Source organism: Oncorhynchus gorbuscha, linkage group LG19 (genome assembly GCF_021184085.1).
Source record: "Oncorhynchus gorbuscha isolate QuinsamMale2020 ecotype Even-year linkage group LG19, OgorEven_v1.0, whole genome shotgun sequence".
NCBI lineage: Eukaryota > Metazoa > Chordata > Actinopteri > Salmoniformes > Salmonidae > Oncorhynchus > Oncorhynchus gorbuscha.
In genome coordinates, this window is record NC_060191.1 from 21,023,173 (window position 1) to 21,049,461 (window position 26,289).

Below are 26,289 nucleotides of genomic sequence, written 5' to 3' on the forward strand. Positions count from 1 at the left end.
ATCTCACAAGGGGTCTGAGGATCTCATCTCGGTACCTAATGGCAGTCAGGCTACCTCGCCATGGAGGCCTGTGCGGCCCCCCAAATAAATGCCACCCCACACCATGACTGACCCCCCGCCAAACCGGTCATGCTGGAGGATGTTGCAGGCAGCAGAACGTTCTTCACGGCGTCTCGACTGTCACATGTGCTCAGTCTGAACCTGCTTTCATCTGTGAAGAGCACTGGGCGCCAGTGACGAATTTGCAAATCATGGTGTTCTCTGGCAAATGCCAAACCCCCACCTGTGGATGTCGGGCCCTCATACCACCCTCATGGAGTCTGTTTCTGACCGTTTGAGCAGACACATGCACATTTGTGGCCTGCTGGAGGTCATTTTGCAGGGCTCTGGCAGTGCTCCTCCTTGCACAAAGGAGCGGTCCTGCTGCTGGGTTGTTGCCCTCCTACGTCCTCCTCCACGTCTCCTGATGTACTGGCCTGTCTCCTGGTAGCGCCTCCATGCTCTGGACACTACGCTGACAGACACAGCAAACCTTCTTGCCACAGCCCGCATTGATGTTCCATCCTGGATGAGCTGCACTACCTGAGCCACTTGTGTGGGTTGTAGACACAGTCTCGTGCTACCACTAGAGTGAAAGCACCGCCAGCATTCAAAAGTGACCAAAACATCAGCCAGGAAGCATAGGAACTGAGAAGTGGTCAGTGGTCACCACCTGCAGAACCACTCCTTTATTGGGGGTGTCTTGCTAATTGCCTATAATTTCCACCTGTTGTCTATTCTATTTGCACAACAGCATGCAAAATTTATTGTCAATCAGTGTTGCTTCCTAAGTGGACAGTTTGATTTCACAGAGGTGTGATTGACTTGGAGTTACATTGTGTTGTTTAAGTGTTCCCTTTATTTTTTGAGCAGTGTATGTAGGCCAGCAATGAGAGGGTTTTCAGCAGTTGAATTACATTTATTCAGTGCGTGCAAGGTAGCCACACCTGCAAAGTCTGTTACACACCTGCATACGGGAAGTATGAATACCAACTGCTGAGAAGTGCTTAATAAATCAAAAAAGGAATAGATTTTCTGAGTCTGAATTGAGCCCTTAGAGCTGAACCTGTATAAAACATGTCTCAACTTGTTTTTCTCACTGGCCAATGTCATGTTTAACCATCCATGTGATTCTGCAGTCTAATGGTACATTTGAGTGTTTATGGAATGAATCTAAGACATTGAAGGTTGCACATAAATCTTTACAAGAAACTTCAAAATTGAAAGACCACTGATGAGTGAAATGTGTAGTGTTGGATAATGATTTGAGTTCAGGAATCAAACATGGCAAAATGCATTGGTTTTCAAAATTCACCTAGAAACAGAAAACACCACAGGTGCACATTAAATATAAATAATTTTATAATATACAAATTGTACAGTCATGAACAGTAGGGATGTGGACATTTCCATGAAAATCGAATACAAAGAATACCTTTGTTTTTACAAACACTGCAGTGCGTGTCGGTAGACGATGACCAAAGACACTCAACATTCAAAATGGCAGCGCAGGTGATGAAAACAGCAACATCGGAGATGAAACCTAACAATACAATTCCAGAGGCCACGAGCAAGCTAAAGTGACAACATAAAGAGATTGCCATCCTACTGTATCATGTTTCTGTCATTTCTAATCTGTTCATTTCACATCATAACACACAGGAAATGAACCCTAGAACACACATTTTGCACAGCATTATCAAGAACAATTGCACTGCCACTGACTGCTGAGCTTGAGACAATTATGGTTACATAAAGACAGGAAATAGTAGATGACCTTTTTTCATGAGTGGGTTGGAGGCGCTTGTTCTAGACACGGCTGAGGTTGGTCTACGTTAGTCACAGGTCTCCCTCATCACGGAAGGGTAAGTAAACAACATTCAGCATAATTTAACTGATGAAGTGACAGATCCTGCTTCACTTTTCTCTCCATATCCTTGCTTTTCAGTAACAGGAGAAATGTAGTCTACCCACTCTCCCCAGAGTCTACTTATGTAAAAGCTGAGCAAATGTACAAATCACTAAACATCTCTTATCACGAGAGATGAGGGCATGGAGTTCACGACCCCCAGGTAATACAAACGGATACAGGACCTGGTGTCATTTGACCCAACTCTGTGGAGGTTACAGTTGTCCATGTTAATGGGTGTCCAACCGGAATGCTGTAGGTGTTAAAATACAATGATGTAAAGGCATGAGATCACCTGATAGTTCCTGGCTGTATTTTTCCACACTTTCCTACCATCTTTTAATGTACATTGTACTTGAACAGGCAGTATTGTCTCAGTGTAAAATAATATACAAAGGAACAAGGATCACAGATATATATATACAAAAAAATGTAAAAGGCTCAAATTGGTATGAACAACAGAACTGATGAACACATAATAAACAATGTATGAGTAAGGAAACATGACAGTCCTACATGATCTTATATCCGGGCAGAAAGCGATTATTTTAAATCGAAAGAGAAACAATTACACGATAAGAACCCAATGGGGAAATCTGTCTCAGGGTCCAGGTAATCTCTTTACTTATCACAGAGGGGTGTTTTAGAATGCCATTTCTTATTCATATTTGTCCTAGTCTCACAAATATTAAAAAACTGACAAGTAATTTCCATTATCTCTCTAGCGGTGACCCGCAAAGCTAAATAAAGTATGTTGAATAAAACAAGTGCTTATTAAAGCCCATAATAGCCTAACGCTAAGTGTCGCTGGAGAAAACAATACCACAGATAATATCATAAAATTAAAAAAATATCCTGACTTCATATCAAGTCTGCTATTTGACAAGTGGGAAACTGATTTGTACTCGAACAAGTAGCAGCTGTGGAAAATCCATCAAACATGGTTCAAACACGACCCCTGACCACTTGGCCATTAGTAATGACCTCACCCCCACAGCATGGACCATATGGTGGAAAAAGTTGGCAATGATGACCCCATAGCTACAAATCCCCAATATGCCTAAGGAGGTAGCTAGGTCCAGTATGAGCATTAGAAAGCACACTTCAGCTAGCGTTAGCACGACAGAATACACTGAGCCTAACTTCAAATCAAAAACAGAATCTTCCCCATCAACAACACCTTGTAAAGCTAAATTCCTTACCTCCCCTCCCGTTCAAACCTAAAACAGAGAACACTGAACTTACCTTCAAAATACCTTCAAACACTGATTGTGGCAACCCTATCAGGCTATTACACTGAAACCACCTTGATATTTGTCAAACTTCTGACATTTGTACTTGACGATTTAGGCCCAGTATCATAATAAGGCTATCCTGGTCACAGTTTGGAATTCTATACAATACATCTTCCATTGAGATGAACATTTCGGAACAGTCGGTTATTCAGAAAAATACCACATTTAGAAAACGACGACAAGCCTATATTCATCTGTAAACATACAGGTTTCCACAGACTTTGCTTAGCAACTGCAGCACAAGAAAAATCAATCGCTATGAAAATCACAATCCAGATTAAGTGCTATTTGTTATTTTTCGAGGTGAGATTTTCCACTGTCAATAGCCACATAAGTGGCCCCCATTATAAATGTATGACTTGACTGACACCTCGCTGACAGTCCATTAGCCGGTTAATGATTTCTCCACACAGCATCGATGCAGCACCACTTTCAAATGGAAAGCAACATGACACCTTAAAAGACTACATTATGATTTTGCTATGGTCAGAAATGACACCGTCAAGAGGGGCTTTTAAAAGCTTGAGGTGAAATATTAAAGCCAATGTCAATGAAAAATGGCAATTCGAACACAGCTCAATCGTTTAAAAATGATTTGCTCAATCATTTTTGTTTTTCTACTTCCTCTGTGCTCCGTTACCATCTTGAACATCCAGTCATGGCCCAGCCCATAACCTTACCAAGTACTTTTTAATGACCATTGATTGGAAAAGCTATTCAAATCAAACGTGTTTAAACTCTCAAAGTTGACTCAACATTTCCAAGTTTGGTTCTCATCACATTTCACTTCCACTCAACCCACACACATTCAATGGAGATTTACTCCATTATCAAACACTTTACCTGGCTTGAATATTGACACATACGGAATGCAAGGTGAATGTATCACGCCTACCATAAGAATCAGAGTGATTATCAGAATCATCTGTAGTACTTTACATTACGGGCTAAAAGTAAATAAAGTTCCATTCACCTTGCATTGGATTGCCTGTCGCAACAACAGCCACTACATTTCCCACAGTTCTCCTCATCTAACCCCATGTGACATACAGTAACTGTACCACTATGGTTTCTTCAGACCCAAGCGCCATTGGTCCCATCGACTTGTCGATTATAACCAGCGACTCTCGTAGTCTCCTCCGCATCATTCTCAGTTGGTACATTCACTATGTGTAGGTATAGAATCAGTCTCAGGCTGTTAGAGAGACTGGTGCGTGTCCATCTGTGGTAGAGATGTGTCCGTTGTGGAGAGATGTCTGCTGCAGAGGATAGAGTGACTACATGGTAGGAGGAGGGTGCTGCAATATAGGCTGTTCAATGGTGACTTTGTGGAGCCCCTATCTCAGGTTATGATGTTTGGTAGGTACATGAATGATGGGTAGGAGAACCCTTAGGTGTGATGTCTGAAGATGTTTACACATCAGACCTTTGACTCTCTTCAGGGCATTGATTGGTCAATTTGACCTGTCCATCCTCCTTTACTACCTTTTGCACCTCCTCCTGCACTACAAGTTCTTCCTGGTCAGGTGGGTCTTGTTGCATGGCAACATTCTCTGTTTCTCCATTCTCTTCCCCTCCATTTGTCTCTTCCTTAGTCTCAACCCCATGTTCCTTCACTTCCATTTCAGCTCCTCCCCCTTTCTCCTCTTTCTGCCCTTGTTTTTTGGTCTCCACCTCCACCTCTGAACCCTTGGTAGTTTCGGTTTCATCATCAATTGCCAGCACATTTTCTCTCTCTCCCCATCTTTCCTGCTCAGTCTCTGCCCCTGCTCCTTCTCCCTCCTCCACTCTCCCATCTTTGTCACTCTTGTCATCTTTTCCTGCAGCTCCATCTCTCTCCTTCCCAGTTTCTACCCCATCCTCAGTTTCTGCCTCAACCTTTTCCTCTTCCTCCACTTCACAGGGAGCCTCCGCCTCCTTACACACAGCCTCTACCTCCTTACACACAGCCTCTACCTCCGTCTCTTTCACTGTCTCCTCTTCGCTCCCCTTGTTTTCCTTCACGTTCCTGCTCTCTTTTCCCCCCGTCGTCAAGAACCTTGGACTCTTCCAGATCTTTCTCTGCTGCCGATTGCTTGTTTTTCTTCTTCTTCTTCTTGTTTTTTGACGCGTCTTTAACAGAGTTCTTGTTGGCCTTGCTTTTGAATATCAGTTTCTGAAAGACAGGATGTTTGTGTAAGAACGTTTCTAAACTGCTGTTCTATTGGCCATATTACGGACGGACAGACAGACCGTTGGAAATGGACATAATAGCAAACAAGGAAAGAACAAATTAAAATGATTCTCATTGTGGGGAATGAAATGGTCATTTCAAGGGAATTGATTGGTGCCTTCAGGGGTACAGACCAAACAAGAAAATATGGCTGCTAATATTTCTGAGATTGCCTCCATTGATCCTCTTTTAGCTGAGACTTACCGTATACAGAGGTAAATAGCATGTTACCTGCACACAAACATCCGCATTATCGTTCTCTGCTCGTCTCTGCAGGGTTATTGCCCATCAGTTTGGTTGCCAATGGTGACCAGAGTTTAAATTCAGGTCACAGGCAATATCAGCATTTGATTAATTCTAGATTTAACCTCTAGGTTAAATCTAGAGGTTATATCAGTACTATCTAGGGTCAAATGGAAAGTACTTTCTCAACATGCATTGCCGTAGTTACCACAGAATGGCTCATATATCTCAAGAAGAAATGGGTTTAAATCACATTTGACCGGCAGTGTGCACATTTATCTATGCGAAAACAAAAACAAGTGTGGTATGGGCCCGGTGTGGTGAGGAATGATGTTGGCCTTGCAGCGCTACTCTGGCTAGTGAACAAGCTGCGAGCCGACCCACATGTGACAAGACAAACACTGAGAGGAATGAGAGGTCAACACACCTTGGAGTCCCCCCTCTTGCGGGGAAGGACAGGTCTCTGAAGAAAAACGACCTGCTTGGTGGCCAAACTTCCATCACTAGTGTAGAGGGAGAGATAGGGAGATGGAGAGATAGGGAGATGGAAAGATAGGGAGATGGAGAGATAGGGAGATGGAGAGATAGGGAGATGGAGAGATAACAGGTCAGAGGTGAATATGGATAGAGGGAGGTCGAGAGAATATAATTAGAACTGAAATAAAAATAACTTTGGAAACCATAGCCATTTTCTTGATTGTTACTTTATTTGTAGAGGACAATGCCTGTACCATCGACCAAGAAATCCATGTCACACAAATCACATTGCCACAAGCTCTTTCAGAAATACTTGGGGTCATTTCAGAGCAAGGAAGAGAGGAATGGAAAATGCAGTTTGGTATTATACCGCTAAAGTTCCACATGAAGGGTAGACCTTATAATGGTTTGTGTGACTAGTATGGTCAGTCCTGATGCTATACTAATAGCTGACATCTACCACCGTGAGAAGTGAGTTAGTTACATAGCAGTGGTCAACCTCGATCATTCTGATTTCTTCCCTTTCTGTCCTCTCGTTAATACGAGAAACCAAAAAGTAATTTGGAGCAATGATGTATGTCCACGTGAATATGTTCTATGCTTAGGAGAGAGCTCAGACACCAAGAGAAAGAGACCATGTTTACTGGCTTCCCCAAAACATGTTTGCCCTCATAAACTTCTCCAAAATAATCCCTGTCCATGCACATGTCACATTCTGTGTTAATTCATGGATAATCCATACAGTACAGACGACAGACGGATTAATCGCCCGAGGAGATTCTGTCATCAGTGGGCTTCCGGTCTCTCGTGCTTGCTCTCTCTCCCGTTCGTCTCTCGTCGTTCCATCTCACACGCATTAACATTTACATTTAAGTCATTTAGCAGACGCTCTTATCCAGAGCGACTTACAAATTGGTGCATTCACCTTATGACATCCAGTGGAACAGTCACTTTACAATAGTGCATCTAAAACTTAAGGGGGGGGTGAGAGGGATTACTTATCCTATCCTAGGTATTCCTTAAAGAGGTGGGGTTTCAGGTGTCTCCGGAAGGTGGTGATTGACTCCGCTGTCCTGGCGTCGTGAGGGAGTTTGTTCCACCATTGGGGGGCCAGGGCAGCGAACAGTTTTGACTGGGCTGAGCGGGAGCTGTACTTCCTCAGTGGTAGGGAGGCGAGCAGGCCAGAGGTGGATGAACGCAGTGCCCTTGTTTGGGTGTAGGGCCTGATCAGAGCCTGGAGGTACTGAGGTGCCGTTCCCCTCACAGCTCCGTAGGCAAGCACCATGGTCTTGTAGCGGATGCGAGCTTCAACTGGAAGCCAGTGGAGAGAACGGAGGAGCGGGGTGACGTGAGAGAACTTGGGAAGGTTGAACACCAGACGGGCTGCGGCGTTCTGGATGAGTTGAAGGGGTTTAATGGCACAGGCAGGGAGCCCAGCCAACAGCGAGTTGCAGTAATCCAGACGGGAGATGACAAGTGCCTGGATTAGGACCTGCGCCGCTTCCTGTGTGAGGCAGGGTCGTACTCTGCGGATGTTGTAGAGCATGAACCTACAGGAACGGGCCACCGCCTTGATGTTGGTTGAGAACGACAGGGTGTTGTTCACTCTGCTTCATCTCTCCATCCGACACGCACGTATCGACTCGGTTTCCTACTTTAGCCTGCTGCCACTAATTATCTGTCTGCTTCACTTTACTTCTCTTCCTCTTGTATGAGCATCATGTAGGCTTTCTATATCCTTTCCCTTTTCCCCTCACTCTTTTGTATATCCCCTGATCTTCCTCTCCAGATCGCTCTCTCTGTCACTTCCTCTCTCGGAATCCCTCACCCATTAAAATAGATGTGCTCTTATACACACGGAGAAGAATCAGCTTCGAGGTAAGATTGATCCTTAACTTGGCATATGACGAACAATGGAAAGGTATGATAGGGTGACAACGGTATAGAGCTGGCTGCAAATCTTCCCCAACATCAAATGGGCTCCCAGATCTCCTGTAGAGGCTTACTATCTAAAATAACTCCATTTCCCATCCCTCCCTCCTAACCCTGCATTTCCAATAACCTATTTTCCAGGCTGTCAGATTTCCGGACAGCTTCCTGCTGAACGAATGCGGAAAAGCCAACCTGAGTCCTCAGAAAAAGCCTGTTAAAGTAGAATGGAGCAGATCAGTTTGAAAATTACAGGCCCCTTGCTGCTACAGTCCTCATAGGCGTCGGTGTATTGCTGCTACAGTCCTCTCATAGGCGTCTGTGTCTCGCTGCTACAGTCCTCTCATAGGAGTCTGTGTCTTGCTGCTACAGTCCTCTCATAGGCGTCTGTGTCTTGCTGCTACAGTCCTCTCATAGGCGTCTGTGTCTTGCTGCTACAGTCCTCTCATAGGCGTCTGTGTCTTGCTGCTACAGTCCTCTCATAGGCGTCTGTGTCTTGCTGCTACAGTCCTCTCATAGGCGTCTGTGTCTTGCTGCTACAGTCCTCTCATAGGCGTCTGTGTCTTGCTGCTACAGTCCTCTCATAGGCGTCTGTGTCTTGCTGCTACAGTCCTCTCATAGGCGTCTGTGTCTTGCTGCTACAGTCCTCTCATAGGCGTCTGTGTCTTGCTGCTACAGTCCTCTCATAGGCGACTGTGTCTTGCTGCTACAGTCCTCTCATAGGCGTCTGTGTATTGCTGCTACAGTCCTCTCATAGGCGTCTGTGTATTGCTGCTACAGTCCTCTCATAGGCGTCTGTGTCTTGCTGCTACAGTCCTCTCATAGGCGTCTGTGTCTTGCTGCTACAGTCCTTTCATAGGCGTCTGTGTCTTGCTCCTACAGTCCTCTCATAGCCATCTGTGTCTTGCTGCTACAGTCCTCTCATAGGCGTCTGTGTCTTGCTGCTACAGTCCTCTCATAGCCGTCTGTGTCTTGCTGCTACAGTCCTCTCATAGGCGTCTGTGTCTTGCTGCTACAGTCGTCTCATAGCCGTCTGTGTCTTGCTGCTACAGTCCTCTCATAGCCGTCTGTGTCTTGCTGCTACAGTCCTCTCATAGCCGTCTGTGTCTTGCTGCTACAGTCCTCTCATAGCCGTCTGTGTCTTGCTGCTACAGTCCTCTCATAGCCGTCTGTGTCTTGCTGCTACAGTCCTCTCATAGCCGTCTGTGTCTTGCTGCTACTGTCCTCTCATAGCCGTCTGTCTTGCTGCTACAGTCCTCTCATAGCCGTCTGTGTCTTGCTGCAGTCCTCTCATAGCCGTCTGTGTCTTGCTGCTACATTCCTCTCATAGACGTCTGTGTCTTGCTACAGTCCTCTCATAGCCGTCTGTGTCTTGCTCCTACAGTCTTCTCATAGCCGTCTGTGTCTTGCTGCTACAGTCCTCTCATAGACGTCTGTGTCTTGCTGCTACAGTCCTCTCATAGCCGTCTGTGTCTTGCTGCTACAGTCCTCTCATAGCCGTCTGTGTCTTGCTGCTACAGTCCTCTCATAGCCGTCTGTGTCTTGCTGCTACAGTCCTCTCATAGCCGTCTGTGTCTTGCTGCTACTGTCCTCTCATAGCCGTCTGTGTCTTGCTGCTACAGTCCTCTCATAGCCGTCTGTGTCTTGCTGCTACAGTCCTCTCATAGCCGTCTGTGTCTTGCTGCTACAGTCCTCTCATAGCCGTCTGTGCCTTGCTGCTACAGTCCTCTCATAGCCGTCTGTGTCTTGCTGCTACAGTCCTCTCATAGCCGTCTGTGTCTTGCTGCTACAGTCCTCTTATAGCCGTCTGTGTCTTGCTGCTAAAGTCCTCTCATAGCCATCTATGTCTGCAGTACTGGAATAGAAACTTCATATACCAGCAACAAGACTTTCTTTGGTACAGTGATAGAGAACATGGTGTATCATGTTTCGTGGTTACCTGTGGTAATGTTAAGCATTTCTTATAATGGTATTATGAAGCACTTATCTTTTAACAGTTACGATGTCCAAACTTCAGATTTACACCAAACGTAACATGTTCCATGTGGCAGAAATATACTGTACATTACCACGTGTTGATCAAAGAAGCCTTGAGTCCCGGTGGATGTTCACTTCAGATGCTAACTAGTGTGTAAGTAGGTCTATGCATAACAGACTCCGTGTAGACTGCTTCAGAGGAAGTGCACTTTGCCCATCCTCAAGACAGTATCCCAACGTGCATTAGCTTAATATAGTTGGGAAAATGGAAGGGTCAACATAATACAAGTGTAATGACTAAACTAATCCGTAATGGGTCAACAGCTATCGTTGCTGTGCACAAAGAGACGAGCGTTTCAGAGATGGAGAGAAATGAGCGTTGCTGTGTTGCTGTATCTAGGCCGGCCGTCTGATTAATTAGCCATGTTGCGCTGTTGTGTTGTTGCATTTTGAGAGAGAGAGAGAGAGCGATAAAAGAGTGATGAAAAAACAAGGGATGAAAATAGAGCGGTAATTAATCAGCTGTCCTCCGGAACGGTCACAAACACGACGACCCCCAGAGACAAGGTCACGCATGGTAAACCTAGAACTGCAACCGTGTTGAGCTCTAAGCATATACTTGGAGTCTTCATAAGCATGACACGACACATTTCATGACTCCGACTACTAGCGGCAATCCGTAGTTGAAACAATAACAAAGCGTTCTCCCCACCACTGTTTCAGTAAAAAGCAGGGGGAGAAATGTTACCACTCAAATTCTATGGATGCAAGGACTGACCATCCATGATAGGAAAATGATAGTTTTAAACATGTTTTTAGGCTATACAGTGTTTGTTCACATTTACTTTGTTTTACAAACATTGGAGTAAAACACGCTTCTATTTTGGGTTCTGATGTGGCACGACAGTTGAACTAAGCTCACAAGACATTTATTGAAACGTTTCATTCTTAAAGGATCCAATCAATGGGCACATATTGGATTGGACGTGTTCTGACTTGTGATAATGATGAGTGCCTGTGACTGTGTGAAGTGGGGTTTCAGGTGGGAGACTTGGAAGTCATGTTGTGGCTGCTGATAGATGACTGAGCTGTTGACTGCTAGCGAATGTGTGCGTGCATAGTCCTCATATAAGATGAATGAGTCGGCAGAGGCTGAGCAGAAGAACCGTTACATTTCTCTGAAGGGATTTTCAAGTTACGCTCATTTGTGGGTTTAAACTGTCTATTTTCGTTGAACAACCTGTTGAGTTCTTCTGACCGATTGAGCTGTTAATTGACTAGTGATATGGGCTGACCACCATTTTGTCTAAATGAGATGGGTGAGAGAGAGAAGAGAAGGCCGTTTAATCTCCAGAGGGTTAGTCAGGTTGAACAATCGATACCAGAGTTAGCTAACCAGGATATATGGTGGTCATTCAGGCCCTAACTCAATATTGGTGAGAGTGTGTTTTGGAAAGTGAAAGTAGTTACCTGTTGGTCTTGATGATGGGTGTAGGCAGCACACACGTGAGTCTCCAGCCGTACATGGCAAGAGACTGGAGCAGGGGAACATAGTCTGTCTTCACCTGCAGGCCCTAAAGAGAGAATACAAACACATTAATATTACATACTACTATACACATAGTGTTTGCATACACGTACGCTCAAGCACAGACAGAGTAGGACTGGCACAATTATTGTATAATTAATTTTAAGAGAAGGGGGGATTCAACTTCATACTCAAGTAGATATAAATGACCCAACAGCAGTTTTTCATTTTTACATGAAGTGGGTAAAGTCATTTTACGAGAAGCTTCATTTCCAAAAGGTCTAAACTATTTGTTTTTGAGAGAGGGGTGTTACCAAAGCTGAGTTGTATTCATTATGTTTGTCGTAGCTATAATTCAGAGATGCATGATATAAATGACAATTATGACACTAAGCGTGTCCATTAGCGTGACAAAGAATCGTTACCCAAAGTTCCATAATTGTCACATCGTACGAAAGCACACACACACACACACACGCGCACACGCACACGCGCACACACACGCACACAAATGTATGCATGCATAATAACATAAACCATTAAAACCCTATCAAAAGAGCCACGACTACCCAAGCTCTAGAACTATGAACTATGTATGATACAAAATACATGCATTTCTGTTAGATTCATTGCTGGTATGACAGTGTAGTGCACTTGGGATTTGGGTTAAAGACACACGCTCATCACACGCACACGTGCGCTAAATGCTTCTGCTCACACAAGAAGCGCATGTGGTTTTCCATCTCTTCTGCATCGGCCCTCACTGGCAAACCGCAGCACGTGTCAGATATGAAAAGACACGCCTACAACATATGCATGCACACATTGTAGTGCTATACGGGCATCTACAGTACAGGCCGAGGGCAGTGGGTCCCAATCCAACAGATGGACAAAACAACTAGAACCACAAACAAGTCTTAAGTCACAAGCCAGCGAGAATTGACCAGGACCCATTGTTCGAGAAACACTGCAGTAGGGTAGAGGGGGCTCGGTTGAAACTGTTGTTTACATTGGCATTTGCCGTCCCAGCATCCCTCAGAAAATCCAGAGCTGTGAGAGCTGTGTTTTAGGGTTTGTGTTGGAACCTCTGCCAGAGATGGTCACTTTCTCAAAGCCATAAAAGCAAAGTAAATTGGGAAATAAGTTTTGTTTAATGGCCCTCTTCTTTCCTAAGCGTAACTGAGACTCTAACCCTAACCCTAACTGAGACTCTAACCCTAACTGAGACTCTAACCCTAACTGAGACTCTAACCCTAACTCTAACCCTAACCCTAACTGAGACTCTAACCCTAACCCTAACTGAGACTCTAACCCTAACCCTAACTGAGACTCTAACCCTAACCCTAACTGAGACTCTAACCCTAACCCTAACTGAGACTCTAACCCTAACCCTAACTGAGACTCTAACCCTAACCCTAACTGAGACTCTAACCCTAACCCTAACTGAGACTCTAACCCTAACCCTAACTGAGACTCTAACCCTAAACCTAACTGAGACTCTAACCCTAACCCTAACTGAGACTCTAACCCTAACCCTAACTGAGACTCTAACCCTAACCCTAACTGAGACTCTAACCCTAACCCTAACTGAGACTCTAACCCTAACCCTAACTGAGACTCTAACCCTAACCCTAACTGAGACTCGACAGAGTGAATCATTTTTCTGGCAGATTCCCTCCCCTGATCTCACCATGGTCACCTTGCTGCATCAGCACATAAGAAATGGAACCCGGCGCCTTAGCAGTAAGTCTGTGTTCTGATTTGTGTGTTAAATATAATTTATATATAAAAATAGAGCCATAGGGTGAGGTGCAAGCTAGGGTGGTAAAAGGCTACATTATCAAGAGTGGAGAACGGTGAGGTAGAGGCTAATATTTGAAAACAGAACAGTGTTATAGAGTAAAACTAGCAGGGTGGGGTTGAGTTCAACTCTTGTGATCAAAGTTCACTAAGATTTGGATGAAAGAAAACAGAGCTCCATTCTTTTGAGGTAATTCTCCACCGTTTCTATTTGAGAAGACATGACAGCTCCCTTTTTGCAATAAGTCTAATTCTACCTTAATGTTTTTTACAGGCCATAGTCTGGTCTATCAGCCCAGGGAAATGATCTAGGCTACTCCTCTAGACTTCTAGCTATCACTTTGTCTTTGGACCGGGCTGCACTTCTTCCACCACAATCTCATATTTGTATGGATAATGAACAGGGTATCATGAAACGAGGCCTAAAAGTCCCTACTCTGTCAATCATGTCAATCATTGAGAGATTGAGAACATTTTTGAAAACCAAAAGCTGTAATGAAGACTAATCACATCATATACAGTATAATAATTATAATATTAAGAATAATAAATCATCAACAGTCTCAATAGAATGTCAACATTTTGACATTTAACCATTGTAGTTAGCCTATATGTCAACCAAGAGGACGTATTAGTCACATATTTCGGTGAGCAAAATTCTCTGGGAACTCCCTCATCCACAAGCCACCAGCATCATTTTCACACCCCTCATCAAACTAGTCTGACCATAGGAGTGGAATTATGCCGCACCGGCTGCTACATGACTATCGACATGCCTTGGTTAACTTTTGACCGGTATGTGTTAAAATAAATAGCCAAATAACAAGCAATATCTATGCTTAGATAACTTTTTAAAGAACATGTAAGTTCTTCCTAATTTCCTCAAGACCCATTGGTGTCAAATTGGAGGGCCTGTTGTCCGGACCTCTGGCAGTCTCTATGGGGGTGCCACAGGGTTCAATTCTCGGGCCGACTCTTTTCACTGTATATAACAATGTCGCTCTTGCTGCTGGTGATTCTCTGATCCACCACTACGCAGACGACACCATTCTGTATACATCTGGACCTTCTTTGGACACTGTGCTAACAAACCTCCAAATGAGCTTCAATGGCATACAACACTCTTTCCGTGGCCTCCAACTGCTTTTAAATGCTAGTAAAACTAAGTGCTCGCTCTTCAACCGATTGCTGCCAGTATCCTCCCGCCCGACTAGCATCACTACTCTGGACGGTTCTGACCGAAAATATGTGGACAACTACAAATACCAAGGTGTCTGGTTAGACTGTACACTCTCCTTCCAGACTCACATTAAGCATCTCCAATCCAAAATTAAATCTAGAATCGGCTTCCTATTTCGCAACAAAGCATCCTTCACTCCTGCCGCCAAACATATCCTCGTAAAACTGACTATTCTACCGATCCTTGACATTGGCGATGTCATTTACAAAATAGCCCCCAACACTCTACTCAGCAACCTGGATGTAGTCTATCACAGTGCCATCCATTTTATCACCAAAGCCCCGTTTACTACCCACCACTGCAACCTCTATGCTCTCGTTGGCTGGCCCTCATGACATATCCGTCGCCAAACCCACTGTCTCCAGGTCATCTATAAGTCCTTGCTAGGTAAAGCCCCGCCTTATCTCAGCTCACTGGTCACCATAGTAACACCCACCCGTAACGCACGCTCCAGCAGATATATTGCACTGGTCATCCCCAAAGCCAACACTTACTTTGGTCGCCTTTCCTTCTAGTTCTCTGCTGCCAATGACTGGAAAGAATTGCAAAAAATTCTGAAGCTTATATCTCCCTCTCTAACTTTACGCATCAACTGTCAGAGCAGCTTAACGATCACTGTACCTGTACACAGCCAATCTGTAAATAGCACACCCGACTACCTCATCCCCATATTATTACTCCCTGGGGTGCAAAAGAGCAAGAAGGTATCTCTACTTGCACATCATCTGCACATATATCACTCCAGTATTAATTCTAAATTGTAATTATTTTCACCTATATGGCCTATTTAATGCCTACCTCCCTACTCTTCTACATTTGCACACACTGTACATTGATCTTTCTATTTTTCTTTTATTTTGTGTTATTGACTGTACATTTGTTTATGTGTAACTCTGTGTTGTTTTTGTCGCACTGCTATTCTTTATCTTGGCCAGGTCGCAGTTGTAAATGAGAACCTGTTCTCAACTGGCCTACCTGGTGAAATAAAGGTGAAATATAAAAATCAAAATTGGTGCTGATGGATGAAAATCTTGTCTCCAAAACAGAAACTTTTCAGGAAATGGAAAAAACTGCCATATTTTCTCATTAATGAACATAACATTATGAAACTTCAGAAGCTATTTTGAATACATGTTATTGGTCCTAGAGTCATGAAATGTTCAGAATTAATTGAGGGAAGTTACTGCTTTCAATATATGTCAAATAAAAAAGTGCAGAATTGTAGGCACGAGGTATTCATCCGACAGCGATATATAATTTAGTCTATTTTGGCTATTCAACATTTTGCAACACCCACTGCATGCTAATTGGCTGCCCAAATCGGGCAGCACCAATAGGATTGATAGCATATTTCAGCTCATTACATCAATTAAGTCAAACTTAGCACCATGACAGACAAATGTTGTGAGAACTAGAGTCTAGACTACAAGTTAACATGAGAGGCCCTCTGACTGATGACACCTGCTTCAGTCAGCTGATTCTAGGCATCCTTTATGGTTAGCTCTAGTCTGGCAGCTCAGTCTCCTATTCAAGTCTCCTATTCAGAGGACACCCACTTTTTTTAGTGTCTCATTGGTCAAGGTCTCGCCAAATGCTTATCACCACATCTCGTTCAGCCTATCAGCAGCCTTAATTTCCGGGACTTCAGTTTCAGTTGGTCTATGACCCCAGCACGTTGTGTCGTCAGAAACGTGCTGAACCCATCCTGATGAGCACTTCTATAGTTTTCCCTCCTGCGGACTGAATCTCTGTATGTCTGATTTTTAATTGTGCGCCCATCTAAACATAAGTACCCTGAAATCTGTGTCATATTATGTGGACCTAAGTTTTGTGATTTATTGTGTACAAATACCACGTGTTGAGCTTGTTAGCTAGCTCGTTACTAGCTTTACTCAGTTATCTGAACCATGAGTTCAGATAACACACATTCACACACACGTCTCCTTCCATTAAACTCCCCCTAACCTGGACATCCGCCTCATCCTCCTGACTGGATATTCTGTAGTGATTGCTACCGGCCTTAAGCCAGCACCTAAGATTTCTTATTACATTCATGGTCCTTTGATTCTCTACAACCCATTTTTCAACATCCACCCACGTACACAGCCACACAGTGTCTGAAATGCACTCTCCATTCACTCTCCATTCACTCTCCATTATTGGCATCTTTACGCCATGTTGTTGGTCTTTAATCCTTTTATGACATAATTTGGTTTCTGGTGACTGAAGTAGTGCTCTTCAAAGCTCAGGCATCTATGCAATTGCTGGGGACGAATTACAACAATGTCAATGCTGTTAACTGGTGCCTCAAGCACACAGTAGTGTTACTGGTAGAGTTCTATGTATAATGCCTCTCCGGATAATGGCCATGCACTTTTGTCGTCCAATGTAATGGAGGAAGGCATTTAGTATGTTTTTTTGTTGTTGTAGTAAGGCATCTTAATGAGCATTTAGAAAACCATGATTGAGTGTTAAACAGTTCATCATGTTAAGTCCTATATATATATGTTTCACACACAGACATATTATGAATAGATGTAGTGAAGGGGTCAAAGGAACTCGACCAAAACAATGGAAATGCCATGGAAACGCGTGGGGGAAAGACACTGTTGTGGAAAGATTCCGAATCTCCTCATTCCCCCCCAGCAAAATTAGCATATATTTAGGCTATTGTTTATATGTGTATTTCACACTATGTTGACGTCAAAATGGGTGTATAATGGTTGTATGGATGTCAACCCCAATACATGTTCATGTCATCGTCACCAATGAACTGCGTTGCAGTTAAAAACGACTTTGACTGCCACCACCTATTTCTGTATGGTACTGTAGCTATTATACCAGCTTACACAAACAGGAGTTAGAATTAAGCGGTCACTTCTTCTAAACCTGAAAAGGAATAACTTCTAAATGTTATGCAGCCAAATATATCCAAATCGGACTTTAGTAACCACATTGTGGTCCTGCTACAATCACGACGGATTTGACGAATATCCACTTTGTTAGATTTATTTGAAGGTGCACCAATACGGAGCCATTCTATCCACCATGGTCTGAGTTCCATTGACCTATACCGCATCTATGCTATATGAAGTTGCCAAGAATGTGTTTATGACACATTATACAACGTGTGGGTCTAAACCTGAATGCTGATTGGTTAAAACTGCATTCCAGCCGGTGTCTATTTCACATGTTACCACCGGCTAACTCTATGACATTAAAATGCCTATTTATTCTGTTCCATCTGACTGGGAAATCCACTGTCTCATCAGCCCAGCCAGGCAATTTATAAACTCGATCTCTACTATGAAAAAAGCATCTAGACATTATCTCACATTTCTTTTAGACTAACATTTAGTTGTCAACAGCGGATATTTGTATAAATTTCCTGTTTGTCTCCGACATTCGCAACATCGTTTCAATGTTCAAGTTTGATCTCCAGCTCTCGCATTGTAAAGAACTTGTCGGAATGAGACAGACATGCAGATTTTCTCAGCCAGTCAATCACGAATCAGCATCCTTTTTATGGATATATACATAGAAAGGTCATTAGAAAACAGGTCAAAATAAATAAAGTGCAGCTCGTTTGCCGTCTTTCCAGCTTCCGTTTGAAGTGATTGTGTTAGCTGTGTTGTTGGCTAGCTCCTCTGAACAATAGTGTCCTGATCGTGCCTTATTAGCTCATTCTTATGGATGTAAACAAATAAATGTAACTAGAGAACAGCTTAAACAAGTGAAAATGCAGCTACTTTGGCTGCACTGTTTGACGTGACTCGAAGTTATCCCTTGCTTGTTAGCTAGCCAACTACGGCTAAGAACGTTGCCAGCCAGTATGGCAATAGAACATTTAGAAGAAACAACTGGGTCTCGTCCATATATACAAAACAAAAAAAGACTGAACGACTGGTTCGCGTCTCTGGCAACCGAACAAATTACCAGCCGGCTTGGGTAGCAAGCCTAGATTTGTGTCGGGACTATATCTCGTGGAAGGATGAATTGGTCTAAAAACAAAAATCTGCGAAATAACGTTTTTAATACAATTATGTAAATCATTATTTGAATGTGTTGGTAAATCATTGCATAAATGTGATAACGATGTCGGTGTTTGGCGGATATATTGGCACGACTTCGTCTCGGGCCTAACAACCCACGTGCCAATATATCCTCCAAACACCAGCTTCTCTGGCGTTGTCACTTAAGTAGAACACCTCATAAAATGTCAAGTAATGTACAGTATAACCCAAATGTTGACCACATTGCACCACATGCATTCCAAATCCCCAAAGGACACAGTTAGGCAGTAAATATTAGCAGTTGTGCTATCATAAAGGATATTCACACACATCCACCCCCTGTTGTTTTCAGTTGTCACGCATGTTATTGGTTAAATCATTTATCTAGAAACTATGAGAGTGTTAGAAATATACTAACATGCCGGTATACTAAGCATTTCATTCCCTTCCATCAATAGGAACTAATAACAAGGTTGCAAAATCTATAAAGACTCTCTCTTATTGGATTCAAGGAGGAACTTCTTGTTACAGCTGTACGAGCTCAGTGATAAGGGGAGGCATTGCATTATATCCAAGGCTGAACTTTCATATTGATTTTCCTTTTGATACGAGAGACGGGAGCACAGTCCTAATTTTAGTTTGTGTAGGAAATTATGTCTAGTTATTCATTTGGTGGGCTCCATGCACATCTACTGTATGCCCTATTCAGTGCATTGAGTCATTTATTGTAGAAATAGGAAAAAGTCTTTGCACACTTCCAGTTAGATGAAAATTTGTCAGTCGACCTTCATCAGAGCACAGTCATTTGTTGAAGAAAATGTGAAGAATGTTTCTGATTGGCTAAAGTAGATTGTCCATCCATTAGACCGCAGAATTCTGAGCATCTGTACAGTTATTATTTAGCCGTACTTTTCTTTAATAAATGGTCTAACGTATACATTCTTATATGGTGAACACATGTTGACTAATGTGAATGTAAAGTAACAAATAAATTGCTGTCGAAATGACCCATTCTCCCACAAAAAGGTCTGACTTTCTAGATTACAGACCAAACAGTTTGGCCACAAAGAGCTCTACACATATCTACACTGTACCAATCATACCACATTCTACCAACGTGATTGTGAATACCGCGCAAAATAATACTGTAATAACTCCTCATTTAGGTTAAAAGTCAGATTTGTTTTAGAAGTTTGCTATCAATTAAAACAGAAGTTTTGACATGTTCCGTGCCATACGAAAACAAAATCTCTCAGAAAAGCTGCACTTCCTGCCTCAACACAACAATATTGATTGAATTCTCAGTGAACCAGCCTGTTTTCTTGTTTTCGCTGCTCATAAATCCAACCACCTGTCAGTCTTTCAGCAAGATGGGAATGAGAGCACTGGGGAAAAATATCCCAATCAATATTCTGCATAATTTTAAAGTAATTATTCTGGCACCGAAACGACAATGAGCGGTGAGGATAATTTGCATATACATTTTAAGCAGTTATCATAATGAATGTGCCGGGTATGAAGTCTGATCATCCTTTGTAAAATAGTGTTATCAAGCTAACTTCAGGAGAGATTAGTCGAGCAAAATTGCTTTTGATAAAGTCCTGGCCAGCACTTTTGATTGGATTCATTGGAACTATAATGTGAACATCTAAAGTTGTTACACATTGTTGCTTTGTCCTTCGATTAACTTCCAAAGGTGTTTTTTTAAAGTATGTCAAATCCATGTTATTTCTCAGTAGTTGACCAAATAATTACTGGTCTTTAATTAAGACATTATTGCAGTACCTTTACCACAGTATTAACATAAAGATACCTACATACTCCAAGATTTTCAAAATCGTACAGTGTGTAACCGTCACAAGACACAAGCGCCTAGGTTTTTGTGTGGTGTGGGACGCTGAACAAATATAAGGAGGCGAATATTGTGTAGTCTGAATTCTTTAGTCATTTTAAAGGGTTAAGAGTATTGTGATTTCAAGGGATAAATTCTGTGTTTGTGAGCAGACTTCCTCTCTGAGCTGGACAATTTTCCAGTCACATTTAGGGGACAAAAGTCTATTTTCACACTTCGACAGCCTCAAACTCTAAACTCGATTACACTGACACACACACACACGTACACACACACACACACACACACACACACACACACACACACACACACACACACACACACACACACACACACACACACACACACACACACACACACACACACATAGAAAAGCCTCAAACCCTTCAGAAGTAGACAGAAATCCATTTCCAACTTGGATTTGCTCAAACTGGGGACTTAATCGCTGGCCAGATAAGGGCTTGTTTGCTGCTGATAAGATAAGCCATCAAGCCACCGTGACACATGTGCCAGAGCCACCATGGTTCGAGGGAATATTTCCATATGATGACTCTCACATTAAACACTCAAACGCTCCGAGCCATGTAAAAAAAACCACTCACGTCAATGACAGTCCACTGCTCCACAACGATGGCGTCGTACGTGGTGGTCACGCTCTGGTCGCTGCCCTCCGTCCCCTCCTGGAAGATGAAGACACTTTCCACCGATTTAGGCTGCAAATCTGTAGAAAATGGAGAGGGAGGCCATGAAGAGGGAGGCCAGGAGTTAGTATTCACAGAATGGAGGGTGTCTGTCTGTCTGGCTCCCAGGCCTCTAGGCTGTGCAAAGAAGAGATAGAAGTTAATGACATTACACAGCCAACCAGCAACCCACAGACACTGGGCCATTTATTAACAGGCAGGGCTGCAGCATGGACCATTTGTATAAGCAAGGGCCAGATATGGATTGTGTAGCTATGACAGAACAAGAGAGAGTGTTTCTTTCAGGGAAGAAGCTTGGAGAAGCTTGGATTATAGATGAACAGACAGACATTATGGACAGATTTTGAAGCATAACACAATTCATCTGAAAACAATTATATGCGTTGACATATTGTAGATATTTACATATTGTAGATATTTACATGTTAGGACTAATACTCCAAGACAGGGCCATGGTCCAAATAAAATGGATTTTCTATAGACTCCATTTCATTTGAACCGCATGGACAAGGGTAACATTACCAGTTTGGGCATGATTGGGATAGGAACATTAGCGAGCTGGTGAGCTTCTTCTCCATCCCGCATTTCTTTTGATTCCATTGAGCAGTGTGCTGGAACCTCTTGCCCTTCAGACCAGGGCTCTCAGTTGGCCCTCAATTGGCCCGAGTGCTTTCTCATTACTCCCGTACCATTTACACACTAATAGAGTTGGTGCGGCCCAGGCTCCACCATGAGACACTCCACATTTCATTACTCTGCCCTAATAATGGGGGAACGAGGGCCGGCTGGAAAGGGAGGGATGACAGGGTCCTTTATTTCCCCCCAGAAAACCCATTTAAGGCTGCTGGACGTGCTCAATTGAAGACATCTCTCAGACATCTATTGGCTCCTTTCAAATACAGACATTGTCGTTGTTCATTCCCCCTCTCTCCCGCCCTCCCTCCCTCCGTCCTTCCTCCACCCTACCCCTCCTTTACATCCCCCCCATCCATTGTTCATCAGACGTCTCCCTGCTTGGCGTGTAATTGGAAAGCCCTCTTGGAGATTGGGTTGGCCTGCCGATGCACTGGGATCACTCAGGTGAGATGCACACAGGGATCGGGTCCCTTTGCTTTAGGAGGAACATGCTGGCTCTTGGCATGATGCTGCCAGACATTGAGTTACCGTGGGGCTGAGAGGTTTGGAGGACATGTAGTGCCAACACAAATAACAGCATAACATTTTGAGTTGAGTCTTGACTGACAATGTAGAGTGAGTGAACCAGAAGCTTGGAGGGAAACACATGTTCATTCGCAATGGGACAATGTAATCTCATCGACTAGCCTATCCTCTCCAGGCACCTGAGGTTGAACATACTGAGAGTGAGACGTGCACATACTATCTCTGACACAGAGAGAGTGAACTGAAAGACAGCGTGACACAGATGTACTGAGAGATAGTGGCAATGGCGGCGTGTGTTGTGACACCAACTGACACGGAGCACCAACCTAACTAGGGCCCAGTGACGAGACCAGTGACGACCAGTGATGACCGGTGATGACAGGTGACGACCGGTGACAGGGGAGTGGACTGAAGACAGGCACTAAGTGACAAAGAGACTGATGCAAGGTTGACATAGACTTTGAAGGAGAGACAAAGGGGAGTAAAAAAACGGAGGGGAATCTAAAGCCTTATTGACCGCAGAAGCAACCGAATGACCCAAGTCCTGTCTGTTACTGACATGACTTAAACATGTGCGCTTATCACTGCCGGGGAGAACAGGAGACAGGGCTGTGACAGCTTATCTATATTTTCAAACGGGACAGACAGGAATCCAGAGAGAGAAGGAGAGATATAGAAAGAGTGGGTTTACTAATGTTTGTGGATTAGAGAGAGTGAACAATGCTAGCTAGACCTCATGTGGCTGGAGTGTGTCAGCATTTCCTGCAAGAGGAAAGCATTGATACTATGGACTGGTCCGCCCGTTCCCCAGACCTGAATCCAATTGAGCACATCTGGGACATCATGTCTCGCTCCATTCACCAACGCCACGTTGCACCACAGACTGTCCAGGAGTTGGTGGATGCTTTAGTCCAGGTCTCATCAGGAGCATGCCCAGGCGTTGTAGGGAGGTCATACAGGCACGTGGAGGCCACACACACTACTGAGCCTCATTTTGAGTGGTCATTTTGAGTGGGTTCGATTCCCGGGACCACCCATACGTAGAATGTATGCTTGTTTTATTAGGACATTACATCAAAGTTGGATCAACCTGTATTGTGGTTTTCAACTTTAATTTTGAGTGGGACTCCAAATCCAGACCTCCATGGGTTGATAAATTTGATTTCCATGGATAATGTTTGTGTGATTTTGTTGTCAGCACATTCAAATATGTAAAGAAAAAAATATTAATAAGAATAATTCATTAATTCAGATCTAGGATGTGTTATTTTAGTGTTCCCTTTATTTTTTTGAGCAGTGTATTTTTAAACCTGCATATTTAGAATTTTAACTAGGGAAATTGTGTCACTTCTCTTACGATCTGTGCAAGCAGAGTCAGGGTATATGCAGCAGTTTGGGCCGCCTGGCTCGTTGTGAACTAATTTGCCAGAATTTTACGTAATTATGACATAACATTGAAGGTTGTGCAATGTAACAGCAATATTTAGACTTATGGATGCCACCTGTTAGATGAAACACGGAACAGTTCCGTATTTCACTGAAAGAATAAACGTTTGGTTTTTGAAATGATAGTTTCCGGATTTGACCATATTAATGACCTAAGGCTCATATTTCTGTCTGTTATTATATTATAATTAAGTCTATGATTTGATAGAGCAGTCTGACTGAGCATTGGTAGGCAGCAGCAGGCTCGTAAGCATTCATTCAAACAGCACTTTCCTGCATTTGCCAGCAGTTTTTGCAATGCTTCAAGCATTGCGCTGTTTATGACTTCAAGCCCATCAACTCCCGAGATTAGGCTGGCAATACTAAAGTACCTATTAGAACATCTAATAGTCAAAGGTATATGAAATACAAATGGTATAGGGAGAAATAAGTCCTATAACTACAACCTAAAACTTCTTACCTGGGAATATTAAAGTCTCATGTTAAAAGGAACCACCAGCTTTCATATGTAATGAGCAAGGAACTTAAACGTTAGCTTTTTTACATGGCACATATTGCACTTTTACTTTCTTCTCAAACACTTTGTATTTGCATGATTTAAATGTTTCATTATTTATTTGAGACTAAATTGATTTTATTGATGTATTATATTAAGTTAAAATAAAAGTGTTCCTTCAGTATTGTTGTAATTGTCATTATGACAAATATTTATATATTGTAAAAAACATTTTATTTTTTATAAATCGGCCGATTAATCGGCATTGGCTTTTTTTGGTCCTCCAATAGTTGGTATCGGCGTTGAAAAATCATAATCGGTCAACCTCAAGTGTGGATTGGCCAAGGCTTTCCTCCTATAAGCCAAAGGTTTGGAAGCTAGGGGCCACAAACCTGTGCTTACCGGGCAGACTTCTGGTTATAGCTAGGGTTTTAAGGAATATTACATGAATACTGTACCCTGCCTTACACAAAGTTATGTTCATCCAAAATCACACACAGTCAGTGGTGTAAAGTACCTAAGTAAAAATATTTTAAAGTACTACTTAAGTGGGGTATCTGTACATGACTATTTCAATATTTTACAACTTTTACTCCACTACATTCTAAAATACAATTTAAAAGACATTTTTCTACATTTTCCCGGACATTCAAAATGACTTTTTCCCAAGTAGGATTTTACTGGTTGACTTTAACTTCAGTCATTTTCTATTAAGGTATCTTTATTTTTACTCAAGTATGACAATTGGGTACTTTTTGCACCACTGCTCACAGTCATGCACACGCGTACACACACACACGCGCGCACACACACACACACGCACACACACACACGCCTTCAAGCCCTGTTGCACAACCAATCTTTGGCCATAAACATTGCCAGCACAACTTTCATCAATTCTGTTCACTGTGAAGTAATACCTTATTGGAATTTCATTCTGGGAACTCTCTCTCTCTCTACCGGCTGTGCCTGAATATAGAAAGCTAAGCACTATGCTAGCTGCCATGCATATGAATAGCTCAAATGTTTCACAGCGCCAGCTACAAATCCTCATTGTCACGGCGGAGATAGCATAAGCTAAGTGTAACAAAGAAAAACTCCCCACCAACACCATTAGTGTCAATTCACCAGTAAACAAATCGCTCCCCCCTCAGAACTCCAGCCGTGCCTTAGGGCGGCATGGGCACTGTGACACGCTGGGCCTGATATCAATCTTTAATGCCCCTCTCATGACGCCGCAGGGTGGCGGGGCCATTAACATTACACAGGAGCCGCCTACCAGTGCCACGATCTGCAAATTCAATAACAAACTAATATCCGACCCTCCGTGCCGGCGAGGTCTCTCTGAACCCACTCCCACCAGTCTCCCGCCTCCATCCCACCTAGCCACGCCGGGATATTAAACAGGACTTATCCCCCCCACCCCCCCACCTCCCTGCCTCCTCAGTGAGCTTCACCATGGAAACCCATCTCTTCAGGGGCGAGGGCAGAAGAGCAGGAGGAGAGACAGCATGTGTGGTATTCCCCTGGACCATTCCAGGCAGGCTGTCGACAGCCAGCCACAGTCGGGAGGTAGCGCCGGGTTTAGCAAAAGGCCAGCCAAGCAGGGGGAAGTAATGAATATGTATTCGAAGAGGCGTAGGACTCTAGGAGTAAACAACAGCGAAACAAGTTCAGAAGAATGGAGGGAAACTTTATATTGCAGAGAGACGATTCCTCTGTAACTATAAGGTACAGGGACATACATAGTTATTATCATTGTTAATTCTGTTTTCAAAGAGAACCAAAAAGGGGTAACTGCCTACCGGTAACCACATTTGCTTGGCTTGTTTTAGGATTGTTACTTTGGTAGGCCTATGATGTCATGTAAATTGGGAGGGTATTGGGAAAGTAGATGCACTACCAAACAGTTCAGAGGAAGAGCTTAACAACAAGACCACTTTCAGGAAACAAGGCATAACAGGACCATGC

The 26,289-nt window shown here is 43.3% G+C and overlaps 1 protein-coding gene across 3 annotated transcripts in view; it reads right to left on the reverse strand.

Moving 5' to 3' along the window:
• Window positions 1–1,383: 1,383 nt before the first annotated feature.
• LOC124005417 (raftlin-like) overlaps window positions 1,384–26,289 on the reverse strand; it is a 69,934-nt gene continuing 45,028 nt past the window's right edge. For all 3 annotated transcript variants that reach the window (XM_046314662.1, XM_046314660.1, XM_046314661.1), the window contains exons 7-10: window positions 21,117–21,235; window positions 11,552–11,655; window positions 6,126–6,201; window positions 1,384–5,398 (exon numbers count right to left, since the gene is read on the reverse strand). In XM_046314662.1, the coding sequence (XP_046170618.1) occupies window positions 5,183–5,398; window positions 6,126–6,201; window positions 11,552–11,655; window positions 21,117–21,235 (515 nt within the window). In that variant the 3' untranslated portion in view covers window positions 1,384–5,182. The remainder of the gene's footprint in view (window positions 5,399–6,125; window positions 6,202–11,551; window positions 11,656–21,116; window positions 21,236–26,289) is intronic.